Below are 26380 nucleotides of genomic sequence, written 5' to 3'. Positions count from 1 at the left end.
AAAAACTGCTAATATTAAGAGAATAATATTAAACATTTAATTTTGTACTTTTAGTTTAAACTTTAAGGTAAAGTTCTACCACGATATAAACAATAATATAATATATAATATGTAATAATATAAATAATAAATATAAATATAATATATATATAATAATATAAAATAATAATATGCTTTATTCTCACAATTAAATTTTTTACCACATAAAATATAGATGTACAATTCATAGTTTAAGATTCACTTACGTTTGCCATAGCCGATAATTATTAATAGGATTCTTTGTAAATTCATTTTAAACTTACCTGAAAAAAAGAAGAAAAAATATTTATTATAACAAATATGCTTATTAAAAATTAGTTTGGTACATGTAAATACAAACTATATATAAATATTGTGATACTATATTTATAACATATGATATATATACTATTAAGATATAAATAATGTAGTTACAATGCAAATGACAAATCCTGCCATATTCTATAAAACTACAGTTGTTAGATACGAGCATATAACGATCTAACATATGAACTTATAGAGTGGTAGTTAAATAATCTTTACCATTCATCAACTTTTAAAAATTTAACATTTCATGATTTATAATTTTTCAATAATTGTGTTTATTGCATATAGTATATAGTACAGATATTAATGAGCCAAACAATATATTGTATATGCCACCAGACCGATATAAATCTTTAATATTAGATTTACCGATAAGATTACGTTACTTTTAGTATATGAATATAAATGTCAGTGTTTGATTCATATAAAAACCTCACTAGAAGACAAATTACTCCATGATTAGCCTAAAAACAGTCCGTAACGAACCTGGATTAATACGTGATAAAGAAAAGTAGTAAGTGGTTCGTTTTATATACACATATCCTTGGCTAATAAATTCTCTTGCTTAACATAGCACTGAGAATTTGCTTGCTTAACACACTTCTTTCGGAGGATAATTAAAGTTGCTCCTAACGATCTAGTCTTAACTGCAGCATGTCCTATCGGCGAACCAATTATATTGTTCTGCATTCATTTGGTATAAAATGAGATGCTTTCTTTTAAAGTATACTTGAAATTAAAGGTATTCGTTGTATTAAACTAGAGCTTTTGGACAATTGTTTCGTTATATCTTTAATGTTTAACACACACACTGCCATTAAGGAGAAATCCATCAAATTTTTAAAAAGTGATAACTTTTAAATGTTATCTGTCAAATGTTATCGTTCATGAGACGATTACTCATTTAGCTCCAGCTGTTTTAGTGACACTACTTTTATATTTTCATGACAATAGATTCAAAACAGTTTCAGATCTTGATTTACAAAAAAGTTTCGTGACAACAAATGTTTAGTTTAATAAGTGCTACCCGGTTTCTGTTTCATCAAAACAAATGATAGAAAAGTGATTTACTGACTTTTAATGTGTCGGTATAAACACTGAAGTTAACGAAACGCACTGGTCGTCCAAAAGAGATGGTTATCACGGAAAGCAGTCCGCAAAATTGTTTTGCTAAACCGTAAAGTGAACTTGCAAAAGATAGGTGAATTTGAACAATTGCTTATAAGAAAGCTCTTTCGAGGCGTGTGTCCCATTTGATAATAGTTGACTAAAAATATAGCGTCGATGATTCTGAAAGTTGTTTGGTGCTGTTGAAGCGAGATGAAAAGGACTTTTTGCGTCGATATGAAAAAACTTCTATTCAGCACTTCACTCCAGAGTCGAATGAACAGTCAGTCAATTAAGTGGATAGAAGCCGTGAACATCGATTAAAGCAGCCAAAAACGTAACAGGCATCTGGGTAAGGTAATAGCGACGTCTTTTAGGATTTTAGGCATTTTGTTTATTGGCTCTGTTGAAAAGGATAGACCTTCAAACGCATCAACTGACTTTATTACTCTCCAAGAAAACTACTTTGATGAATAAACTCGAATTTTATTATAAACTTGTTGTTTGGGATATTGGTTATCCCATCGACTTATCAGCCGATGTGTTATATAGAAAAATTTAATATATTGTTTATTTTTCTTAATTGAAAAGATTACTTAAAAAGAAATATTCAGAATAAAAGTATGTTAAAAATTTGATAAAAATATAATACTAAAAAAAACTATTTAAATTTTTTTATCAAATTTTAGTTTTAGTTAAGAAAACTAGTTTGAAAAGAAGCTAGAATGTTATAAATGACTTTCATCTAAACCCAAGTATCAAGTGTTAAAGTATCTATAAATTCTTTTACAACCGAATTAATTTAAATCTAACAAGAGATATATGAGCTTTGAGTTTTTTTCAAATATTTTCACCACAAGGTATTTACTTTTGGATGCGTTACTTTAACACCTTCAACTTCTTTCGTAAACTCCATACAGAGACGAAGAGACGAAAAGAAAAGGTCAAAACATTGACTTGAGTGTAAATGAATGCGTTCTGCTGCTACCGCAGTTTCTTCAACATTATCTTCATTATTATTGTTTTTTTTATTTTTTGTAAGGAAATATAAAAAAAAATAATAAAACTGTTACATTGTTATTTTTTCTATATAAAAAGTTCGTATGTTTCCATTTCTGTTTGTTCCAATAAGAAGAAGAAGAAGACGAAGAAGAGTTTACGCAGCAATGTTTTGCTGCATTCAATTGTAAATTGAGAAACAACATAAAAAATGAAGTCAACAACCGCCATGAACGTCATTAACTGAAACTTTGCCATCGTTGGAACTGAACTCCATCGTCATTGTCGCTCCAATATTGGCTGGCTGGCTGGCTAGCTAATGGCTGGCTGACTTACTGTCTGTTTGTTTGTGTGTTTGTTTGCTTGTTTGGTTTGTTTGTTTCGTGGTTCTTCATGGTTCCTAACGCATGCGGATGTATTGAACTGACGTTCACGCATCAACAGTTTGTGTATCTTGAGACTCTGTTACCGCTGCGTATTCGTTCGTGCTGTGCTCGTAGTAACTTTTTTTCTCTGACCATGAATAGAGCTACTTAACAGCGTTTTAAGACAACGTGCTGTTGTTGTTGTTGTTGTTGTTGTAATCCCTTTTATAGAAAACACAGCAAACGTCTGCAGCACATATGCATTTTATGTATTCATGTCTGTTAGTTTGTATGAACGCATTTATGCACATTGTAACGCTCGAAAAAGGCTTTGGAATTTCAGATCTTTTTTTTTTCGCTTCTTTCATATTTTTTTTCTTCTCTCTTTAATGTTTTTCATTTTTTTATGTTTTGTTGGCTTTCTTAACTAACCACTTCTGTATGGATCTTATTGTCACGAACTGCATCTAAAGTTGAAATATTTGCTGAGGCTAAAGTTTGTTTTGGTTTGATTTACTTTATTTAATTTGATTTTTAACGTATTTGGCTTTTACATTTTTATCGAATAGCTAATTTAACCAAATAATTTTTTAGACAACTCATAACTATAATTTAAGTTATTTTCAAAAGTTGGTGACATTAGCCGTTTTCAAATTTTTTAGAATAACTGGTAGAAATAAGAAACCTGCAACATACCAAGGAAACTCTTTACAGAAATGCTCTAAAAGTGAACTAACACTTATCTCAGACTAACAAAGAAGTAATAGTAATCTGCCTGCAGCCATTATTACAGTCCACGGTACTAGGTAGGGTGCCTTTAGCGATGATTATTGTAGAAAATATCATGTTGACAAAATGGAACATTTGACTAACCATTAGTTGCGTTACTGTGGATCGCCGTTTTAGCACTACAGCTTGCAGGAACTTGTTTCAAATCTTAATAGGATGGTTTAAAAAAATACACCTTAAAAAATGCTTACTGCCTCTTCTTTAGTAAAGCTTTAAACATACATTTCGCGAAAATACCTACTACAAAATCAATATCGAGTTTAAATTCTATATGATATTGTTAAGACCTTATTGATCTAAACGTACGGTCATACAGCTATCCAAATTAGCTTAACCAATAATAGCACTGTCCGACTATTTTCTTTATTTTCAAAAGATTTCTACATATCAGATTTATACTTTGAGGATTTGGTAGAATTTAACTGAAATTGAAATGGATTTCTGGGAATTACAGTACTAATCATACCGACATGTAGTAAAAATATGTGGATATTACGATTGCCCCTTAGGCGATTTATACTTTGAGAATTTGCCAGACTTCAACTGAAATTGAAACTGATTTCTGGCAATTACAATAGTAATAGTAAATGTAGTATATGTGATGACATTACGATTTGCCCTGATGAGATTTATATTTTGAAGAATTAACAGATTCCAACTAAATTCCAATGTAGGCAGACTTATAAAATTTGTAATTCCAACCAGTTGGTTTAAAGTGATTGCGGATATGGAAAGTATAGTAAGTATCCTTATGGTATTACAATGGTCTCCAGTCTTATATAAGTCCCAATTATGTTTACAATTATCGTTATAAGAATAATGCATAGATAAATTAAAAATATTTAGAAAATACAGTTACTTAGTGCTTAAAAATAAAAATGAGGTAAAAAGTGTGAACATTCAACGACCAAAGGAAATTTAATAATAATTATTAAAATATGTTAAGATAAAGTATTAAAGATAGACATACTATTAAGTACTCGTAATTTTCATTATTGAACGAATTTCAGGAATTTTAATAAATTTAAAAGTGTATAAAAAAGTAATTTTTTTTATGGTAAGCATTCAATAAAAATCACTTATATGAATAAAACTAAAAACTAAACTAATAATTCAAAATGTGTTTAATAATTAATTACGATATTTCTACATTAGTGCTTAATAGCTAGTATCGCTTAGGATCCGGAGGTCTCTCCATAATCTACCTACTAATACAATAAAAATGAGCATTTATTGTAAGCATAACCAGTAAACTCCACTTAGGCTCCAATTTAAAAGAGACTTTGTCATAATTTGTATTATTCTATTAATAAATATGTATTAATTTTTCATGTGCGCCCTAATACATTTTGCACGCTCTACCATAAAGCATTTTTTATTAAAACAAATATGCATAAAATCATCCATGAACTGAACTCAGCTCAACTTAAGCGCATTTTCATGACAGAACATAAAATTCAAGTATTATTAATTTAATGTACACAAAACTTAATGCACAGCAGGATGCTGATCTTAATAAGCCTATTACCATGTATGTACACTTCATTATGAACAACGCATGAGGAATGCTCGGCTCGGTTGCAGACGAGCTACACACTATTAGTCTCATATTCGGATAGATAATGACTAAAGTAATTATGCACAATTTAAATAATAAAATATTCATCAAATTCATATGAAATTCATACTCTTCCCTTTAATACTACTACAAATAATTGGAAAGAGTACCACAACAAGTGTGTATAGTAATCTTATATCTATACTATATATACAACATTTGCACATAATCTACTACGATTAATGCAGTATGTCCAGGGGTAGGAAACTTTTATGTGATAGGCGAGCAATTTCAACTTAAAGAAACTGAATTTAATCAGAAACAAAAAGATAAATGTTTAACTTTTTCGAATTTAAAAGATACTTTAGATTTATATGGTAGAGAGGTAGTGAACTAGTAACTATGTAAACTGAAGGGTATCCATGAACTAGTGCGATATATACGTATTAAAATTCGTGTATGTATAAAAAACTACATTATTGTTACTTATCATTTACATAATATTAATATTAATAACAATTTGAATCGTAAAATAACCGACCCTAAGCCCTAATAAAATAAAACTTTAGACTCATAGTTATTAAAAATTCCAAATTATTCAGATGACAAATATGCTTTTATCTGGCAGCTACATTAAAACCGAAAAATATCGGTGAATATTAAGTAGTCTTATATTGCTAGTCTATTTACTTGTCTAATTTTATTTAGAAACCCGAAAAGTTTTGTATTTTTTAGTCTTTTAGATAAAGAAAACAAATAATTCAAACGTAGATACAAAAGTAAATAATAAAAGTATTCTCACAAGAACAATCATTAGCATTCTTACAATTATATATAAATCTGAATGGATTATTTGTCTTTTCCAGAAGCGATATAAATTACAACATATAATATTATATATAAAAACAATTCAGTAAGATAATATTGATATAGATAGAATTTGCTCACACAAGAACACTTCATCAGATAGAAACCATATCACAAGACTTATATGTACCCACCACATTCTTAAACATATACTTAAAGATAAACAAGAAAGCTCGTATTTAAGAAAAAGACCTCGAAAGCGGTGGTTAAAAGCAGTGGTAGTAGATTAAGGAATCATGAATATTCGGAATTATAAAAACAAAACCATTAACCATGTATACTATGATAAACGTTTCTGGGTGGATAATAGCTATAACTGATAATGGCACTAATTTTATTCTTGATCCTTTGTTTTTTGTTCCAACTTTATCGAACATAACAATCATATATGTTTAGGGTTATCTCTAAATTTTGTTTTCAAATAACATGCTTATACTGCAACAGCTGTAAATTTCATATTAATTTAATTAATCTGGCTAAAGATCTAGTATTATACATTAATCTCAAGCGTTATATATTAAGCCTGAGATAAGCCAATCGAAAAAGAAAAGTGTATTAAATGTAAATCTCGAGTGGAAGAGTTGGCCTTAATTTGGCAATCGAAAACGACTTATTATACTATTATCAGAATAGGATAATTTATTTTTTAGAATTCAAAGAAGTTGTAGAACATGTTATTTACCTATCGAGCTTAAGGCAAGTAACTTGCACCAAAGAATCTATAGTACAAAGAAGTGCCACGCTCATACAAACAAAATATCCACTTTATTTTGCTGGTGGATTTATAATAAATCCACCCAACCTCATGCAACAATGTTCGATCGAGTCACAACTGGTATGATGTCCAGTTCAAACTCATTGCAACCCACAATTGTTTTTATACGCCTGTTTCTTTTGCCTTTCTTGTTTTTATTTGTCTATTTTATTAATATACATTGATTAGTAACGAAGTGAATGGTAAAGAAATCCCTGAAATAATTTTTTAATATACTTTGTTGCTTTATTTTCTTGTACTGGAAAGGCCTATATCATAGGAGTAAAGAGTAATAGAACATATTTTTTTTTATTGCAACAAATGATGCACTACAAAAACCATTATGTATGTACAAATGTGATATTGGAGACATTAAGTCTGCAGTACATAAATAGGTTTGTTTTTATTGCACATTTGTGCATATATTTTACCTCAAAAGGAACTACTTCTTAATAGTTTGAATTTTTGGTGACTTTTTGTAATTATTTTAAAAAATATTTGCAAGATTCATATAAAAGTTTTTGAAAAGTATTTTAGAGAAATTAAAAATATTAGAAATGTAAGAAAAATTTTAATGCAAAAATGTGTAGAAGTCACTAAAACCACTATTAATGCCTCCTGGTTTGAGGAAACGCATGAATGCTATTTACACCGGATTGAAATGTTAAAATTGGTGTTTACGATATTGCTTCGGAAACATTGCGCATGGACAACATTTAAGAATAAAGCTTCATAGAATGAAAAAAATCAGATTTGAGACATAAATAAATTTGTAATGTGTTTTTACACTACAATTCATACCAATAGCAAACAGGGAATTTTGTTTTTGTTTTATACTATTAAATTAAAAAAATTATCAAATGTACACAATTTTGATTTCGTCACTGAAATGCTGTTTGATCGCTTGAACATTTTACAGCGAACAAACACACAAACATGCGTATAATGTAATACAGAGGGTTGCATGTATGATTGAATACGTATGCAGTCGGGCTTTTGTCAGCCTTACTTCACTCACATATAGGTTTGAACTGAACATCATACCAGTTGTGACTCGATCAAACATTGTTGCATGAGGTTGGGTGGATTTATTATAAATCCACCAGCAAAATAAAGTGGGTATTTCGTTTGTATGAGCGTGGCACTTCTTTGTACTATAGATTCTTTGCTTGCACCTTCTATAATATTATCGATCATAATTTAAAAATTTGATAATGTGATATCGATTGATTAATATTGTTAATAATGATAAAATCAAAATTAATTATTTTGTTGTTTTTAATGCCTTTTAATTTTACTTATTACTTAGGTTTTCAGGCTTTAAACCAATTTTTGAATTAAGAATACCAAATTTTTATTATTACTACTAATACTAATGATCTTGGAGATAAAATAAAAAAAAAAATTTATTCTAAAACCCGGTTTTTTATTAAAAATTTTGTCTAAAACCCGGAAAACTTAGTGATAATCAAAATGAATTATTGTTAGGTATAAGTATGGGATGTGGACGGATATTGTGATATATAAGATTGGTTATGCTATCCTTTAAGAAGTTTTGTTCTTCTAACTTGATCTAGAGATTAGATCTAGAGATTTTTTTGTTTTAATAAAAACCAAAAAATGATATTGTTATTGTTTCCTGATAATTAAGTAGAAACATATACTAAATGGGAGGATTGAAGCTGAGGAATCAAGCTACTGATTGAGCGAGGTTTATTAAAGAATCAATACAAATATATTATTCTAAGGTTTATTATCTAATAATAATTAAGATAGCTTTATCAAGAATTCGAAACTGACCTTATTAATTTTATTCCATTAACACAAAACGTGTACCGTGTTTGTAGTGATTTGCTACATCGAGAGCCCAGTAGTCTTTTCTGTTCTAATTTATTTCCAGATACATAGATATATAATCAAGTTACATTTATCATAACCGAAATAAGTTATCAATAGAAGTTTTTTTGTAGGAAACGTTTCTATAAAAGTAACTTTAAATATAGAATACTTACAAGTATTGTTTGCTACATACTGGTATTATTACCAAAGTAAAATTACATTTTCAAAAAAAAAATATTAAATTAATGTAATTTAATTTAAACGTTTAATAAAAAGATAGAAATACACGTGTAATATTAAAAACAAAAGCAAAAATAGAAAAAAATTGAAATGCCAAGACCTTCATGTTTTGCGTAAAATAAAAGAAAATTGCAGTCATTATTAAATTAGCTTGACTATCAACAAAAATAAAACAATTTATATGATACAGTTACTGGTACACAACTGCACTCACTGCAAAACAAAAATAAAGGAATCCATAAAAAAAATTACAGAAATTTCCAATTACGGATACAAAGATACGAGCATCTCATTTGCCTTATTAGACACATTTTGCACTACTTGTGGCTGCAGACAGCCGCGGCAGTCGAGCTCATATCTATGCGTCGAGCTCATTTCTGCAGTGTAAAATTGTAAAATTAGAAGTTCAAAAGATGAACGGGTAAAAATTCGCAGTCTGTCTGCCGCAGATTCTTTAAATATAGCGCGCCATACAACGGAAGCCATTTTGTTATAGAAATTAATTTATAGAATTTATATGCATAACTGTAACAATAAGTAACAACATAAAATGCATTCTATAAATTAAAAAATTTACTATAACGAAATGCAAAAACAAACAATTGCAACTGTTTGTGGGGGAAGTAATTGAAGACATAGTAGTATCTGCATGCTCAGATAATAAAGTATCTGCGCGCGTATGAGATTGAAACTACTACGCATTTATGGTTACACAGTATGTATGTGATGTTACTTAATTGCTTTAATAAAACAACGAATTGCATACAAAGTGGAATTTAATAAGAGAATAACAATTACTGAATTAATAACATCTGGCAGCATTCTGTTAATTATAAAGAAGCATGCGACGAACAGGGTCAAGACATCGGAGATAGAGTATCTTATATTCACAGTCGCTTAAATATATCATATATCGATATATCATAAGAATTGTTAGAAATAAAATTTAAATTAAACGCAGATCTCTAACTTATTGAGCATCAATAATACACACACCCTGTATTATGAAAACTGTAACCTTTTTATATTTTGTATCTGAAAAACAAAAAACAAAAAATAAAAAATAAAAAAAAGCTCCACAATTAAAATCACACACAATGGATTTTATTTTTATTTACGTTAATCAAACCTACATTTTGTGGCATTTATTAAAAAAAATTTCTTTGAACGTTGGCGCGTGGGAGTAGCGTGAAATAATAATAGTAGTAGTTAGAAAAATCGCTTTGTGGATATAAAAAAAATTAATTTGTGCAAATATTTGCACTTTCATTAAAGCACATATTGCTAATAATCTATAAATTGAGTTCTATATATTAGTAATTGAATATGCAAAAAAGATATATCTATAAAAGTTATTGATTAATTACCGCAGGAAGTATATTTTTCTAGATTTTCCTAATTGACATAGCAAAATCAGACTGATTTTAATTCGTGTCAATTATAAAAAAAAAGTTTCACAAAATAACTTTTTTTTAATCCAACATCTGCTTATTATATCACAAATGGGACATATATAGATTATCTAGATACTTTTGATATTCGTTCCATTATCGAATTTTTTTCAGTTGTCAATGTTTGTTAGGTACATGCTATAGTTATCTTGTTACATATAATTTTTTACGTAAAAATAAGTTAACTAAACTATAATAAATGGATCTAGCATACAATTATGTATAATCGATCGATTTATATTGACCCAAGATGCACTTGACAAATTTTTAAGGGTTAATCTTATACTAGATTCACACAAGAGTTTTGTTTGTTATTTTTAGCTGTCAAAAATTTTCATTTCGCATTGAAAGCAACAACAATTGACAGCTAAAATTACAAACAAAACTCTCTTGTGAATGCAGTATTAGTCGATTAATTTACGTGTTAGGTTCTACTAGCTAAATTTCGAGTATTGAAAAATCGTGCAAATTAACCTTTCTTGATTGCGGATGCATTTACAACCCGAGACATCAAAAAGAGTTTGAACATATAAAAAAAATGGGTTAAAAAATCTTTTTAACCTCCACAAAATTGTTTTAATATTTCAATCAGAAAAATTTACTTAATTATATAAAAAGTTTGACATTAGCAAGTCATCATCTGTGAAAATATTCTCTTTAAAAAAAATTGGAGTATTTGATAGCTTTTATTCAACATTTTTAACGAATGTTTGGGATATGTAGCGACTAAGAACAAAATTTATTCTAAAAATTTGTGGCGTATACAATACTTCATGGGGAAAAATAACATCACTTTAATGCCGAAACTACCCTATTCCGCAGGTATGAGAAATCTTGTGGGTTTTATCTATTTCGCAATCGTAAAATGAGAAATGACAACATCTTTTAGCAGGAATAGATGGGCACGATTCTAATTTCTCGAGCCCATCCGTTTAAGACTTTTAGTAGAATCAGCTGTTTTCAACAAATTTTTCTACTATGTTATGTATCCATATGGCTTAAAGTCAAAAAGTAGGTTTATTTATGAGTCGTTTGTGTAATTAATGTAAAAACTTCGTGTATTTGCTGGCGTTAGATGATGTAAGTAGTTTTGGAAAGTGTAATCTCGGGATATAAACCTAGATATCTGCAGAAGCAAACTATATGCACATATAGTGCAGTTGAAAAATTTACTCAAAATTTGTTGTCAAATAGACGTGCCTGTGAAGTTGCGCTAATGTACGCGGTAAAGATAAAATCGCAGAGTGTGTTCAAGATCATACCGAATCACACCATGTATATTAAATATAATATAACGTTTAACATTGAACTTGGAATTGTTTTATTGTATTGAGTATCAATATTGATTACTGCTCAAATTATGTTAACAAAAAAAAAAAATAAAATAAAAATTAACAGCTTATATTTTATTCAGTTTTTGCTTCCATAAAATTATTTAAAAAAAAATTTAAAAAAAATAAAAATTCTATGTTCTAAAAATCAAAGTTAATAACTACATAAACGTGCACATTATTTTGTTTTTCAAAGTGCGTAAATATTTTTACTGCTCACTGACATATTTAAGCGTAGCTCAACGTTTCAAAACTTCTGGCAAGACAAGACCGAGACAAGACAGGCAAAGCATAGTAAAGTAGTTTGCTTAAAATTAATTGGCGCCTACTCGACGCCGTACTTCAAAGTTATAAAAGTATAAAGATATTTATTAACACAGCTCGACTAACTTCAAACTCATCATAAACGTGTTTATATTTCAATTTTTTCGTTTTGCTGCTTTATAGATAATAATTTTATTACCAAAATGAACAAAAAAAAAAATAAATAAAAAAATAAAACAACAACGACCAGAATTAAATACTTCCTCTGGGTTTTTAACTATTTCAGCTTTGATATGTAAATTGGCATCACTAAAATATGGAAATGCTAATTTTTACATTGTCAAGATATCAATTCTTCAGTCAACAAAATCCAATAATGTTGATGGTAGTATTAACCATGGGTTAATGGGTGGAAGGCGTGTGAGAGGCAAGGTAATCTGAGGCGAACCGAGGTGAGGTGAAAAAAATTAAAGCCTAAACAAACTGTCAATTTTCGCGGCATAACACAAAAAATTGACAGCTCGTCAATATTAAAATGTCAAACATAAATTTTTGTACTCTTTTTCGTTCATTAAATTTTTTAAATAAAAATAAAAAACAGGAAATTGAAATGATAAAAATAAATATGAAGTAACTTATTAACAAAACCGAAATACCAACATATATATATACCTACATACAAACCAAACCAAAAATAAAAGTAAAAAAAAAACTATTTTAAATAAATTTCCAGTAGAAAAAAAAAAGTCAAACATGTGAGACTAAACGTAAACATAAAAACACAATTTTAATGTAAATTTATTGTGTTCATTTCTGTATGAAAGTTAAATACATATGTGAAGAGCAAGCAGTCAACTCAGCCCAGCGGGTAAAGCCAAAGTATCTGCAAATTGTGTAGATATCTTTCAGATACAACACTATAATAACAGGTTTAGTTCAAAAGTCAAACACCCTGTAAATTGTATTTAGTATCAATGAAATCGCCATAAAACGTGAATCAAAATCGGAAATTACTTTTGATAAGACGTCATCAAATCAACGATTCGCTACAGGTGATTTGTGCACATGTTCAGTTTGTCACATTAGCCATAAATTTAATTTTTTATAATTTGCCGATAAAAATAGAGCAAATGCTGTAGTAAATGGTGTAGGTATATAATTTAAATGTATTTTTGTTTATTCTACTCTGGACAGGTAGGATTTTATGACGTCTGACTTTTACTTATTAAACTTTAAATGAAATAAAAAATTTAGAATAGTGTAGTTTTAAGATAAAGATACAATTGGAAAAATACTACGTAGATATGAATTTATTTATGTATAAAATTTATAAGTTTTTTTTTTAAGTTAATGATTGACTGGCGTTTTCTTTTTAAATTGATTGATTATTTTTAGAATCACAAATTTTTATGATAAGATCCAAGAAAGGAAATAGATTATTTAGTGTCGGAATTCCCAAAAATATTGTGGGTTTTTTTAGCTACTCCACTTTTAGTTATCAATACTGAAAAAGGTGAAAGTTACAAATTTAAAGATATTTTTAACTTTTTATATTTCGTAGGCTAGGAAGCATTGATTATGATGAACTTGATTTGAATCTCGATTGTGAATGATTGACTAAAAATAATAGTGCAAAATAGTTTATAACAGTAATAAATGGTACATGTTCAATGCAATTATAATTACAGTTTAAAAAATAGTTATTAATTAGTATAAATAACTTCAATCAATAAGAAAAAAAAATTACAATTAAAGGGATACAATAAATTTGTTTTAATATTATTGACATAGAAAATCAAATGTCATAAATTATATCAAATGTATATTTCTTTTGATATAGGTATATAGAAGTGATTTCATGTTGTTCAATAAATTTCTATTACAAATATTTACTATAGATCAAATTCAAAAATAGGCTTATTCTTAAATTTCTTGTGTACCTGAAATAGAATGAAGAGATTGACTGAAACATTTAGGTTCCTAAATATCAGGTTACTAATTATATTAAATTAGTATTTATAATTGAATTATATATTATTATGAATTTTATTTATTTATTTAAAAAATGTTAAAAATCAACTTTAATTGCAAAATTACAGCTTTAAAATATTCTACCTGCGCAAATACTTTCTATTAGGTGAGATACTCTATATAAAGAGTCTGGTGCCAATTCCAACAGCGTAACTAATTTCATAATTATTACCTTTTGCCATTTCATGCCAACTCAACTCTTGTGTATCAAATTTTTTGTAACTTAAGTGTGAACTATTGTGTGACAAACATATTGACGTATTTTCCGGTACAGAATATGAATAGAAAATGGAATTCATTCAAAAGTTATGGTATTAAATTTACTAAAACTATGCAGCAAATATGTATTTTAGATAAATTACATAAGACATATTTAGCAATTAATTCTTATAGAAAAAGAAAGAGAAGCAAAGGTCTGATTTTGCAATTTTATACTTGAAAAAAAAAAAACACTTTTTTTGTGTCTAAATTATTTGCAAATAGTGGACAGTCATAGTCACAGTCATAATCACAAGTGGTAGTCAGACACCCCGGCAGTTAAATTTATCTAAAGAGAAACGAACGTCTCAAAAAGTCTCAGAGGTAAATAATCTAGTCGCAAAGAAAGATTTTGATTTTCCATGCACCGCAATTTAACAACAAATTTTGATAGTCCCACTTTCTCAGAACAACGCTATATCTCTATATATCTAAGTTCTCTAGATATCAGTCTTTAAAGTTGCAAACATGAAAAACATCTAAAGTAGACATAATACCTTCAGAACGTCTTTATATATCAACATATATAAGTAGTGGAAATATTGCTCAGAATATTAAAATTTACCTAACGCGACTAGGCTAGGATCGACTCTTTTCAGAAACAGAATTAACTCCTCAGGAGATTTTACTTTGAGGAATTTTTTATTTTTTTCAATAATTTGTTTTAAGTTGTGTCTGTTTAGCTAGAAACAGGTGGAAAAAGTAAAAGTTGTAAAAAAGTAGGTGAAATTTAATCAAAATTATGGGAATTTTATGATGTCATTAGTTATATCAACCTTATATCAGAGTTTTTAATTTTAATCTGTATATCGTAAAAAATGAAGTGGTGACAGATGCAAATATTGCTGTTAATATGAAGAGGACTTAGCCTAGTATGAATGTTATTTTGATTTTTAAATTTTTTTAATATATTATTTTTAATTGTATTTGTTTATTTACGTTAAAACTATAACAAAAGCAATAAGTAGGTGGAAAAAATGATATTATAAAGTTATGAACAAGTAAGAAAATCTTAATCATTGTTTAAATTAAGCGAATATGAGGAATTTTTAATATATGAGGCTTTAATATGGAGACCATGGGACCATGAATCAACTGATGTGCGGTACAATTACGTTGATAATTAAATTGTATTTTAAATTTTTGACTCATTACATTTGAGACCTTCACATTTTTAAGATCGTGAAAGTACTTACTAAAAAGTAAATAAATATTTAAGATATCATTGCTATGTTTGAGGAATAAGACGGTCTTAAATTTACAAGAGCGTGAAAGTACTTACTCAAGAGTAAGTAAATTTTAAAGACATCATTGCAATGTTTGAGTAGTTGGAAGACCTTTGTATGGTAATTAATACAAGCTGTTAGGTTATCATAGAAGTAGATTGTTTACAATTTAATAGCAATTTACAATTTAAATAAAATAAAATTACAATTTATATTTTTATAAGATCATAAAATTCTTATAGTTTACACAACAGTTAACTATATACATTATTAGATTTGATATAAATTTTTAATTACATTTTACTAGCATTGTTTTTCTAATATATTGTACATACATTGCATCTCATAAAATCATTAATTGTTCAGATAAATTATTGCTTTTTTAGGAGACTCTACATAAATCAGTAACACTAGTTTTATCTGTGTAAATATATGTTCAATAAAAAGTTAAATAAAAAAACAAAGTTATTTCCTTCTTGCACATATGTACGTTTGTTTAATAATGATGGTATATAACTTTTTTAAACTTAATAAAATACACAAAATTTTTATTATCTTATCGGAAGTTTTATTTTATTTATTTTCCTTATTTTTTCATTTTATGAAATCGCAAATATTTTGCAATAATATTGTCACAACTGCTGAGCAAATGCTTATCAATATAAGCACCCTGAACACCCCATAAAGTATACGAGTATTTATTAATAAATTAAAGTACTAAAAAGGCAAAGCAAATACAAATAAAAATAAATAATCTTAGAGATAGGAAAGACGACTTCGCTCATTCAGTAAAAATTGCTAAATTGCTTATTTTATTATAAACGCTTTTCCGTTTTAAATGTCAGATAATGCAGACAAAACAATAACAACAACATCAATACTATATACTAACAAGCACTGCCAGCAAATACTGCCCGATAAGAAGTGTTTGCTGAAATATATTTCAATATAATAAAAAAAAAATAACAGCAACAACAACAATAACAATACAACAACAAAAAACTAACTAAATAAATAATTAATTTCATTCATTAAGAAATTGCTTAAAACAATGATAACAGCAAATAGCAATAAAATAAATAAAAATTATGTATAGAAAATTGTGTTGACATTATGAGGAAAATTATTGCTGAAATAATAATGAAAAATAGGTTTCCATTTTATTGATATGTGTGAGAGAAATAATTGCATATACAGTAGCGACTCAATAAAAGTAATACTATACACTTGGTTTTGATACACGAAAAAGATGCGTAGATATTAAAGACACTGAAATCTTATGGGTCTTATACCAGCGAATACTGATCTTGTAGATTCGCATATACAGATTTTTAATATTGCAGATATTTAGATAATTAAAATGGTGGTAATAAGTCCTAAAACAATGATGACTTGTGATAGTAAAAACTAATAAATTACAACTTTTAAAGATACGATTTTTTATATATCACAGTAAAATGAACACTCCAGTACTGTTAAATCTAGCGTCTACAGTGACAAGATTTTGACATAAGCTTCCACTTTCTTTCTAACGCGGCGTCTATATTGACTAGACTTTGGCAAGATTCTTAAGTCCAAATACAAATATGTATTATTTTCGAATTTCGTCTTTTCTAGCTAAAAGACAAACGCTAACAAGAAAAGTTAGAAAATAATACTTATATGTATTCGAATATAGAATACTTGCTAAAGTGATGATTGATCATCATAATGATCTGTTATACTTTGAAACAACTAAATATATTATTATATAATAATGGATATACAATGGATTTAGAGCATCCATTATCACTTATTTATTATATCTTTAGTACTCCTACTTGTCTTATGTCTTATGTTGAGGTTTTTCCGAGTTAGTGCAACTGAGCATTTTTACTCTTCCTTAGCTGGGGGGTTTTTACAGAGTCTCTCCCTTGTCTTTGACTAATTTATGTATTCCTCTGATTATTCGATGACTAGACTGATCTAAGTTCTAGCATACTGATACCGCCACTAGCATACCGGGCGCTACTGACAGCCTGTCAGTTTTCGCGTATAGCTTTAGACTCCTATTTATATGAATAGTATTATAATTGCTTTAGGATTTAGCATAATTGGCATGTTTAGTGTGTCGCGAGTTTGTCTGTTTCTTCATTATCATTAGTCCTGGAACTTTGTTCCTCTCTTAAAGCTTATTTTGCTAATTTTAGAATTAAGTCGTTAATTTATGTTTAAAGATATATGAAGTTTTTTAATACTTTTAGTAAGACCTAGTTGTCCGTTGTAGTGTATAAGCGGAAACCAATGGCTCTTAATAATTTATTAACAATTTATTTATAGCGCTTAAATTTTATTTTGCATGTTTTTAAATAATCTTAAAAATTGAAAAAAAGTGAAAGCAACAAATAATACAATTTAATAAATAAATTAAATATTATTTGCATATGCATACATCATGAATAATATATCTATTTTTATTGCAAATCCAATTAAATACAATCTTATTGCAGCATTGTGATGACAAATGGTTCCCAACTTTATATAAATTTATGTAAAGTCATTTATGACGAAGAAATTATTGTTAAACAATAAGATTATATTTATAATAATTAAGTTTTTAGGCTGATTATACAGTTTCAGGTATTACCGAATATCCATCATCAGTATTCTTTGAAGAAACTATAATCATAATCATTTATAGTACTTATGTCATAAAAAATGAAACTTAATGAGATCACATTTACAAATAAAAAGATACGTGAGTATAAAAATATACAATTCTGGATATAATTTTTAGAATATGAACAATAATGATTCCCTTTGTTTAGAAGAATTAATAATAAAAAACTACAGAAAAAACCACTGACAAATTTGCTAACAAAACCTTGACTAATATAACAAAATTATATATATTTTTATTATTGTTTATATATTAAGATCAGAATATGGTAGATAAAGATTTAAGGGTACTTAACGCGCCCAAAGACAAAAAGAAAGAAAAGAAGAAGCTATTGATTGGGCTGGCTGGAACAACTTAGATCTGTAATATCAACTAAATAAGTAAGCAATAAATATATTTTAGTCATGAACGACTATTGCTCTGTGTAGGCAGATAGCACAGATAATCAGATTTGGTTATTCCTTGTACCGAATGATTAGATTAAACTGATTTGCTGTAGTTGCAACTGATTTGCTGTAGTTATATATGATATAATATAAAAGTTTATATATATATAAAACCCTTGGTGGTACATGTTGTAATTTACCTATATGTGTAGGTATATGCTTAAAAGATATCTACAACTACATGAGCCTATATTTGTGGATGTATCAAAATAGGCCACCCAATAATAAAAAAGTAATATATGGGAGTATATTATTATTATTCCCAATTTAAAAAAATATTTGCATGAAGACGCTAAGTTCTTGAGTACACACTTAACGAGTACGTCAATATTTTCTACAAATATTTTTATATTTATAAAGAAAAAACTTCTTCAGCTTTTATTAACATTAACAATTTAAAAATATTTTAATAATTGCATGTCTCAACATAATAATAACTTGTAATTTTTTCTTATTTTCGCCGAACAATGTTTACATTTAAACTTTGCCGAAAGATCAAAGCAAAAAGCTAAACAAGTTTACAACTCAATAAATGAGACACCGAAAAAACTGCTAAAAAGACGAGCCAGCAGAAAACTTAAATACGCAAAGAAAATGTTTTTATAATGAGAAACATGCAATACAGTCAGTTTGGACGGGAAAAGAATTCGGAACCCAGAAAAAATTCTCAGTTAATTTAAATACCTTGAGCCTAATTCAAGTCTTAATACGAGTGGAACGAGGTCGATGGATTTCGATGTCCAAGCACTTGCAAAGGTAAGGTAAGCAGCTAAGGTAGAGTGAGGAGTTCAGATAGCTGTACCTTAGGTGAAGGAACTTCGTTAACTTAATTATTTTAAGGTACAGATATTGATGTTTGGATTCTTGGTCTAATTAAAAGAAAGATGAAAGTCAATTTTATAATTTAACCTTTTTTGTAATAATTTTATTATAAGTAAATGAAATTTTATTTTTTTTTTTCTGTGTTAGAATATTAAATTTCTTTATATGTTTTGTATCTAATCAGACATTGTCAGTTGCATAAGGTATATACGATTTTTATAACATAAAATATAAAATGTCATGCAGTATTTAGAGGGTGAAATATTGACATAATTTACCGATAAGGTGTCAATCACCTCAGTTACTTAACCGAAGTGCACGCATGAAAATGGAATAAACGTCTTAAGTTCAAATAATTTTTTTTTGTTTTTGTACAAATATTGCATCGGAAATGCATGAAAGGTAATTGAACTGTTGGCAGAAAGAAAGATATCCAACAAAAAAATAAGGTATATTTACTTAGATATACGGTATATATACAGTACTTCTTATGTATGCATATATATGTATAGTATAATAAAAATGATATGTTTTAATAGTAATTTACAAAGAAAAATGTAATGCTTTTACTATAATAAAAATAAAATTCAATTGAACACTAATATTGTCATAAGATCCGAGCTATAACTCTACTAGGAATACTAATACCTCTTAGAGGTACACTAATATCTCTTAATATCTCTTTTATTAATAGTTAAGTAGATCTTTTAAAATTCATAGGTAATTTAAAACTGGTCAACAATAGAATTTGTTAAAATGTGTTTTGCGTCCCATTTAATGTGTCACGCCTCTTAAGGTGACTTGGACACACCATATGAATGATGATTCAAAATTCAAAAAAGCAAATTCAAAAAACAAAGAATGCGGATCTTGAGTACGATCGACCTCAAATCGATAGTTAGACACAATTAAACATTAGATAGACAAAATAAATTTGGATATGTCAAACGTATGAATTTTAACGGATTTGAGTAATTCTTAAAAGGACAGTAAGTTAGTACAAGTAAGTTTACAATATATTAATTCTTTAAGTTCATGTACCTCTATAATATAATTTTAATAGATAATGTTACAAAAAATTATAATATTAAGTTGTTTGTAAAGAAATTTTGAAAAACATTTATATTTATATTTAATATAAATATATTAATAATAAAAATTATTTATTATAAAACATATTTCATCCGAACATAGTTATGCCATAAATAAACAATATGTCCTTTTACATTATGAATATTAAGGGTAAAAAGATATAAAATATGTAAATTATAAAGAAAAATTTTCTTAACCATATTTAATACTATACTTACATATTGTATTACATTGAATACAGGAAATGTTCATTAAGTACTTTAATATGTAATGAAGAAGAGTATTGGTACCTGTACTTAATATTCTACATGAGTAAATTAGTGAATAATAAGTATAGCGACACCCTCGAATAACATAATCTCGGGTTTTTTGTTTTAAGTTCATTCATTCAAATTTTAGGTATGGACAATATTACTAATTACCTATAATAATCAATGAATGAACGAATTAAAACAAAGGACCTATCTGAGAATATTATTAATGTTACCTGTAACCAATTTTTTTTGCTTTTGCTAAAAAACCCATTCAAAAATTCTAGGCACGGTACGAAGTTCTTGACATTCAGTGAAAATAAATTCATTAATAACTCATTCATAATATCTTTCGGATATTTTGAAGGTTGTATAAATATAATTAGTTGTATAACTATTTATGCGAAAAAAATCCATTGAAAAGTTTATCAAATCCTTAACTAAGAAAAAATATATTATATCCTTAAATATGTAATTTAATATTTTATATATATGAGTACATGCAAACGTAGTTATTAGTAAAAAGAATTTATTAAGTTTATAGATTAAAGATTTTATTCATTGAAAAAATTTTAAATTGCTTTATAATAATATAGTTATCATAGATTTGATTACAAACCCATAAAAGGATTGTGGGTCAAGATTACTAAGCAAATGTATAAAAATAAAGTATATCACAAAAAATTCTTAATGTAATAAAATAAATTAAAAAATAGAAAAACAGGTTTCGTGACACTATGAATATAATATTTCTAATATTATATGACTAACCGAACAGTAGATATTCAAGTTTTCGAATAAAATTCTTAGTATCTCTGGTTGACGGGAGTAGAAGTCCCTGATTTAATGTTCCCCTTATCTCGGTCAAAACTAGAGTTTTACAAAAACTGTGACTACAAGTTTCAAAAAACTAAAGCATGTTCAAAATTTTTTAATTAAAAAATATTTATTATTTATTTATTTGTGAATTAACACTAAAATTAATTATAAATTTTAATTTAAGAAAAAGGAACTTGATTACTAAGTCCTTCGCTCTAAAAGATATCAAAATCATTTAATGGATGTGTTTTAAAGAAGCTTATTTGTAGACAAAATAAAAAACCTCAACAATATTTATTAAGTCCTACCCATCTATGAATTGCCCAACTAAGTTGAATAACTATGAATAAATTACATAGTAAACTTCTTCGCTTTACTCATGTGAACGGACAATGCTCAAGATAGCTCATATATGTATATAAATGTAAGATGATGAAATCAATAAAGCGAAAACGCAAATAATGAAAAATATAACTGACAAACAAAACTTCCGTTATGAATAAAAATTTATCAAAAAAAAAAAACAAAAATCTGTATAAATATTTGCTATGATAAAAAAATTCTAAATCTTTAAAACTTACCCTGCAATGAGACAACACGACATCCATCCTGTTTAAGACGTTTATGCAAAACATTAATTGTGGTATCAATAGCGGCTCCACTACCATTTCCGCAATTTCCTCCACCGCCACCGCCGCTAATATCAAGTGGTGCGCCTAAACCAACTGGCAGGCCGGATGCAACAACATCCGCTGCATGCTGTTGCTGCTGTTGCACACCCACATTGTTATAGAGTATAAATAGACTGATTTTATAGGCGCTCTGTATGCGTTCCTTTAGTTCGGGTGATTTAATTGTTGATAACAAATCAATTTTTCCGGCTGCAAGACGGCGCAACATAATTGTCGGTATGGAAAAATTAACAGCAGAACGTATATGAGATTCACTATACTCGTGCGAACTGCGACAATCCAATATTATTAAATCTTTTGCATTTGACGTTGAGGAAGAGGAAGTGGCACGCAACTCTGATTGCAACCACTCCTTTGTTACATATTCATACTCTGTTTCAGGCATGTTTATTTTCTTCTTCTTCTTTGACTTCTTTGTTAAATAATTTTTATATATTTACTTTTAAATTTAAATTTTATTTTTGAATTATTTAAATGTTTTTTTTTTGTTTAGTCAAATATTTTAGCGGAAGGTTTTTGTTTGTTTACTTTGCAGTGTTGAAAAACGTGCTTTTTATGTTTGTTCTTTTCTTTTCTTTTATGTTTAATTATTTTTTCTTTTTATATATTTGTATTTTTTTAATTATATTTTGTTTATATTTACTGTTATTAAAATAGTTATTTCTACTTATATATATGTATATATATTAATGACTGTATATAAATTTTTACTGATTTCTTCTTCTTCTTACACATAAGATATTCTTGTACGTTGTTTGAATGAAACTTTGTTTTCATTAAATTTAAACACTAGAATTTGTTTTTGTTTTTATATGTTTCTGATACCTTTTAATGTTCTAAACCTTTAAATAGTAGTTTTATAAAAAATATATATAAAAATGCTTGTAAATAAACAAAATTTAATTTTTAAATTGTATATTTGTAATTTTACAATTTTGCAAATATTATCGCATTTGTTGTTTTCTTATTTCTAAACAAAAACACAATTTTTGGCTGCGGCCGCTGCTGCTGACACTTCTTTCTCTCGCGCTTTAATGCTTGTTTTTCGTGTTTTTGTAATTTTGCAGCATATTTTCAAATTTTTATGTGCACAAATCAAAATTTGTTGAGCGTTTTCTTCGTTTTGTTTTTATTCAACTTATTTTGTAAATAATTTTTAAAAATAAAGTTACACTAAATAAGTATTTATTATTCACTTTTTATTAATAAAAATTTGTAATATTTATTTTTTACATCATCACTTTTCTCATTTTTTTCTACACTAGATTTTTTTTGTGGCTTTGGAGAAATAATATTTTTTTTTTGCTTTCTTGTAGATTTGTTATTCATGCAAAAACTGAAAGTATTTTAATTTAATATTAATTAAATTTCACTTAAAAAATAATTATGCATTTAAATTTATTTGCATTTTTATAAATATTCATTGCCTCTACTGTTATTCTTAAAAACATTCTAAATCAATTCAGTAAATCACACGCGCCGCATTAATAACAACCAACAACGACGACAACCACAAGCAAAGTGTTTTCAAGCCAAAATAAAGAACGCTCTCAAACCTAAAAGAGTTGCAAACAAGCTCTCTTGAATTTATATTTTTTTTGTTTTGCTTGTGTTTTTTCCATCACAGCAACAACAAACACAAGCAACTTGTTGTATACATTATTATATGTACATCAAATGCAACAAATACACAAAAGCAATGTAGAAAAATTCTATTCAATGGAGTGTAGAGTTTTGGTTGAATTTACAATTTTACATATTCACTCTGAAAACTCTCCGAATATGTTGGCAAGAGTTTTTCTGTATTCTCGTGCGGTGTGGTGTAGGGGCAGCAATTGAATTTATGTTTAATGAATTTTAATATGAATAAATAATATTAAAATTATATTAAATAAAAAAATATATATGAAATAACGAAATAGTTCAATATTAAATAAACTTGTGTTTTTATGAATACTGAAGAATTATTTATTTTGTTAATTTATTGTAAAACTTAAAAGGTAATATATAACATGTTAAGGTGAAAATGACAACGACCCACAGTTAAATTAAACTGTGTAATCCAGCTGTATAAATTTTAGTTATAAGAATTAAAATATAAAAAAAGTTAAAATGACTACAAGTTAATATTAATAAAAATTACTAAATACATCAGATTTATTGAATTGGGATTACTGCAAATGATTAAGTTATGGCAGTGGTCCTCCGCACTGAAAGCCCATAACACTGTTATCTACGAGTTCTAAGTATTAAATTCACACACACCGGTCCACTACGGACTTAAATTGGACTGTGTAGAACAGATATTAAATGGGCTCAATGCTTCTCTCCACTGAAAGGAACAATCTCCTTCTAGTTATCTTTTAATTGCAAGCATAAAATCCAAAGTAAAGCACTGACGATTACTGACTTAAGAATTGAATCAATAGTTAGTGTCAATATTTTTATAAATAATTTACTAAATTTATATGTTTCTTTTAAACTGAAATTGAAATGATCTATTATGATTGCAATAGCTCACTGCCCTAAAACTCTGAACTGCGTTTCTTCTAATGCTATGTTCATTTTATGATAAGCAGTAAAATTGTGCCATATATTTACTCAGAAGTAGTGATGCACAGACCAACTCCATCTTAAACAATCCTTCAGAATCGTAAATCGCTGCTATTCGGATTACATAATACTCCATAACAGCGTCTTAAAGAAACTGAGTGTCATTTGCAAAACATGGGTATACATTTATGAATGCTTCTTTTACGGTGAAAACTTTTTCAATGATTTAACATTTTTTTTATCATTATATTGAACAACTGAATCTCTTTTGAATGGACATTGCTCTTGAACGCATAAAAATTAAAAAGATACTGTAGATGAAAATATGTGTTAGCATTTAATAAATTATAAAAAAACTTATATCAATTAACTTAGCTTACTTTTAACTATGACAAAAGTATAGGTGATATAAAATTTAAAGTATAATGTGTTTGAATATCTGTTGTCATTGTAACATTTTTATGTGACTTATGTACATATTTCTTCTGACGACACTAAAAACACACTATAACATATGTTAAATTATGTGAACTCGAATGAATAGATTTGGTTTTTTTATGCGCGTGTCGCAGATGAGTGTCCCCTGATCATATACCCTGCTGCAGCAAGAGAATCATGTATTCATTCATCTTTATGCTGTAGATTTCTTAAATATCGAAAAATATACATAATAAATTATTATAACTCATTCAGTTTTCTGAATGTAGATTAGGGTTAAAATATTGATATAACATTTCTAGCATTCTAAGTTAACTTAAAGCGCTGATTAGTATATTTAATATTATTATAATCATTACACTAAACATTTTATCATTATTATTATCGATGTAATTGCAGTCTGAACGTCAAATTATTCAAAATCATATAGGTTTTGGTGAGTGTCCATTTTGATATTATGACTAATATAATAGTGTATACATCCATATATCTTTAAATTTTTATAATTTAACAGAGAATACCACAATGCCAAACAACAATTCGAAACAACACCACTGTGCAATAATATATAAATAATATATAGCATTTCAGTACTCATTTAAATAAGACAGTCATGTACTTTCCAATGCACCTTATTTTTCTGCACACTACATAGTCTACACAAAATCACTACGCTCTTTTTTAAAAGTTCATTGATATTTTTATGTGCTGGTATGCGTGTTGATTCATGGAATTTTTATTTACTTGCACACACATTCCTAAAACATAAAGAATATGTAAGCGGAGACTTTTCATATTTCTCTCTTTACCTGTGCTGCGCTACTTCTTTTCTTTGAATCTCGTTCTATGTAAAAACACCATCAGAGCGAATAGTGTAAATTTATCAATCAAGTGAATGAATGGATTTGTTTGTAAATAAATACTTCAGCAATTTAAGCATCCTTTCACTATTTTAAAGGAAAGAGGACTTTTATTTAAAATTGCACGGAAAAAAAGGTCAACATAGAGGTAGCAAAAAAAAAAAAAAATTAAAATATAGATACATTAAAGACATTTTATGTGAATTTAAAACAGGTCTAATATTAACCTTGAATTAAATTTGTTTGAATAATAATAATTGTGTATAATCCTTTTTCATTTTTTCTTTTTATTAATATATATTTTATACATTATTTAATTTATAC

At 27.5% G+C, this 26380-nt stretch overlaps 1 protein-coding gene across 2 annotated transcripts in view; it reads right to left on the bottom strand.

Annotated features, from left to right (window-relative positions):
- LOC119668588 (dual specificity protein phosphatase Mpk3) overlaps positions 1-22663 on the bottom strand; it is a 59613-nt gene extending 36950 nt beyond the window's left edge. For both annotated transcript variants that reach the window (XM_038078147.1, XM_038078149.1), the window contains exon 1: positions 22095-22663. In XM_038078147.1, the coding sequence (XP_037934075.1) occupies positions 22095-22590 (496 nt within the window). In that variant the 5' untranslated portion in view covers positions 22591-22663. The remainder of the gene's footprint in view (positions 1-22094) is intronic.
- Positions 22664-26380: the final 3717 nt, after the last annotated feature.

Source organism: Teleopsis dalmanni, chromosome 1 (assembly GCF_002237135.1).
Source record: "Teleopsis dalmanni isolate 2A chromosome 1, ASM223713v2, whole genome shotgun sequence".
Lineage (NCBI taxonomy): Eukaryota > Metazoa > Arthropoda > Insecta > Diptera > Diopsidae > Teleopsis > Teleopsis dalmanni.
Note: the sequence above shows the minus strand (reverse complement) of the source record. Positions and strands in the feature narration are given on the sequence as shown.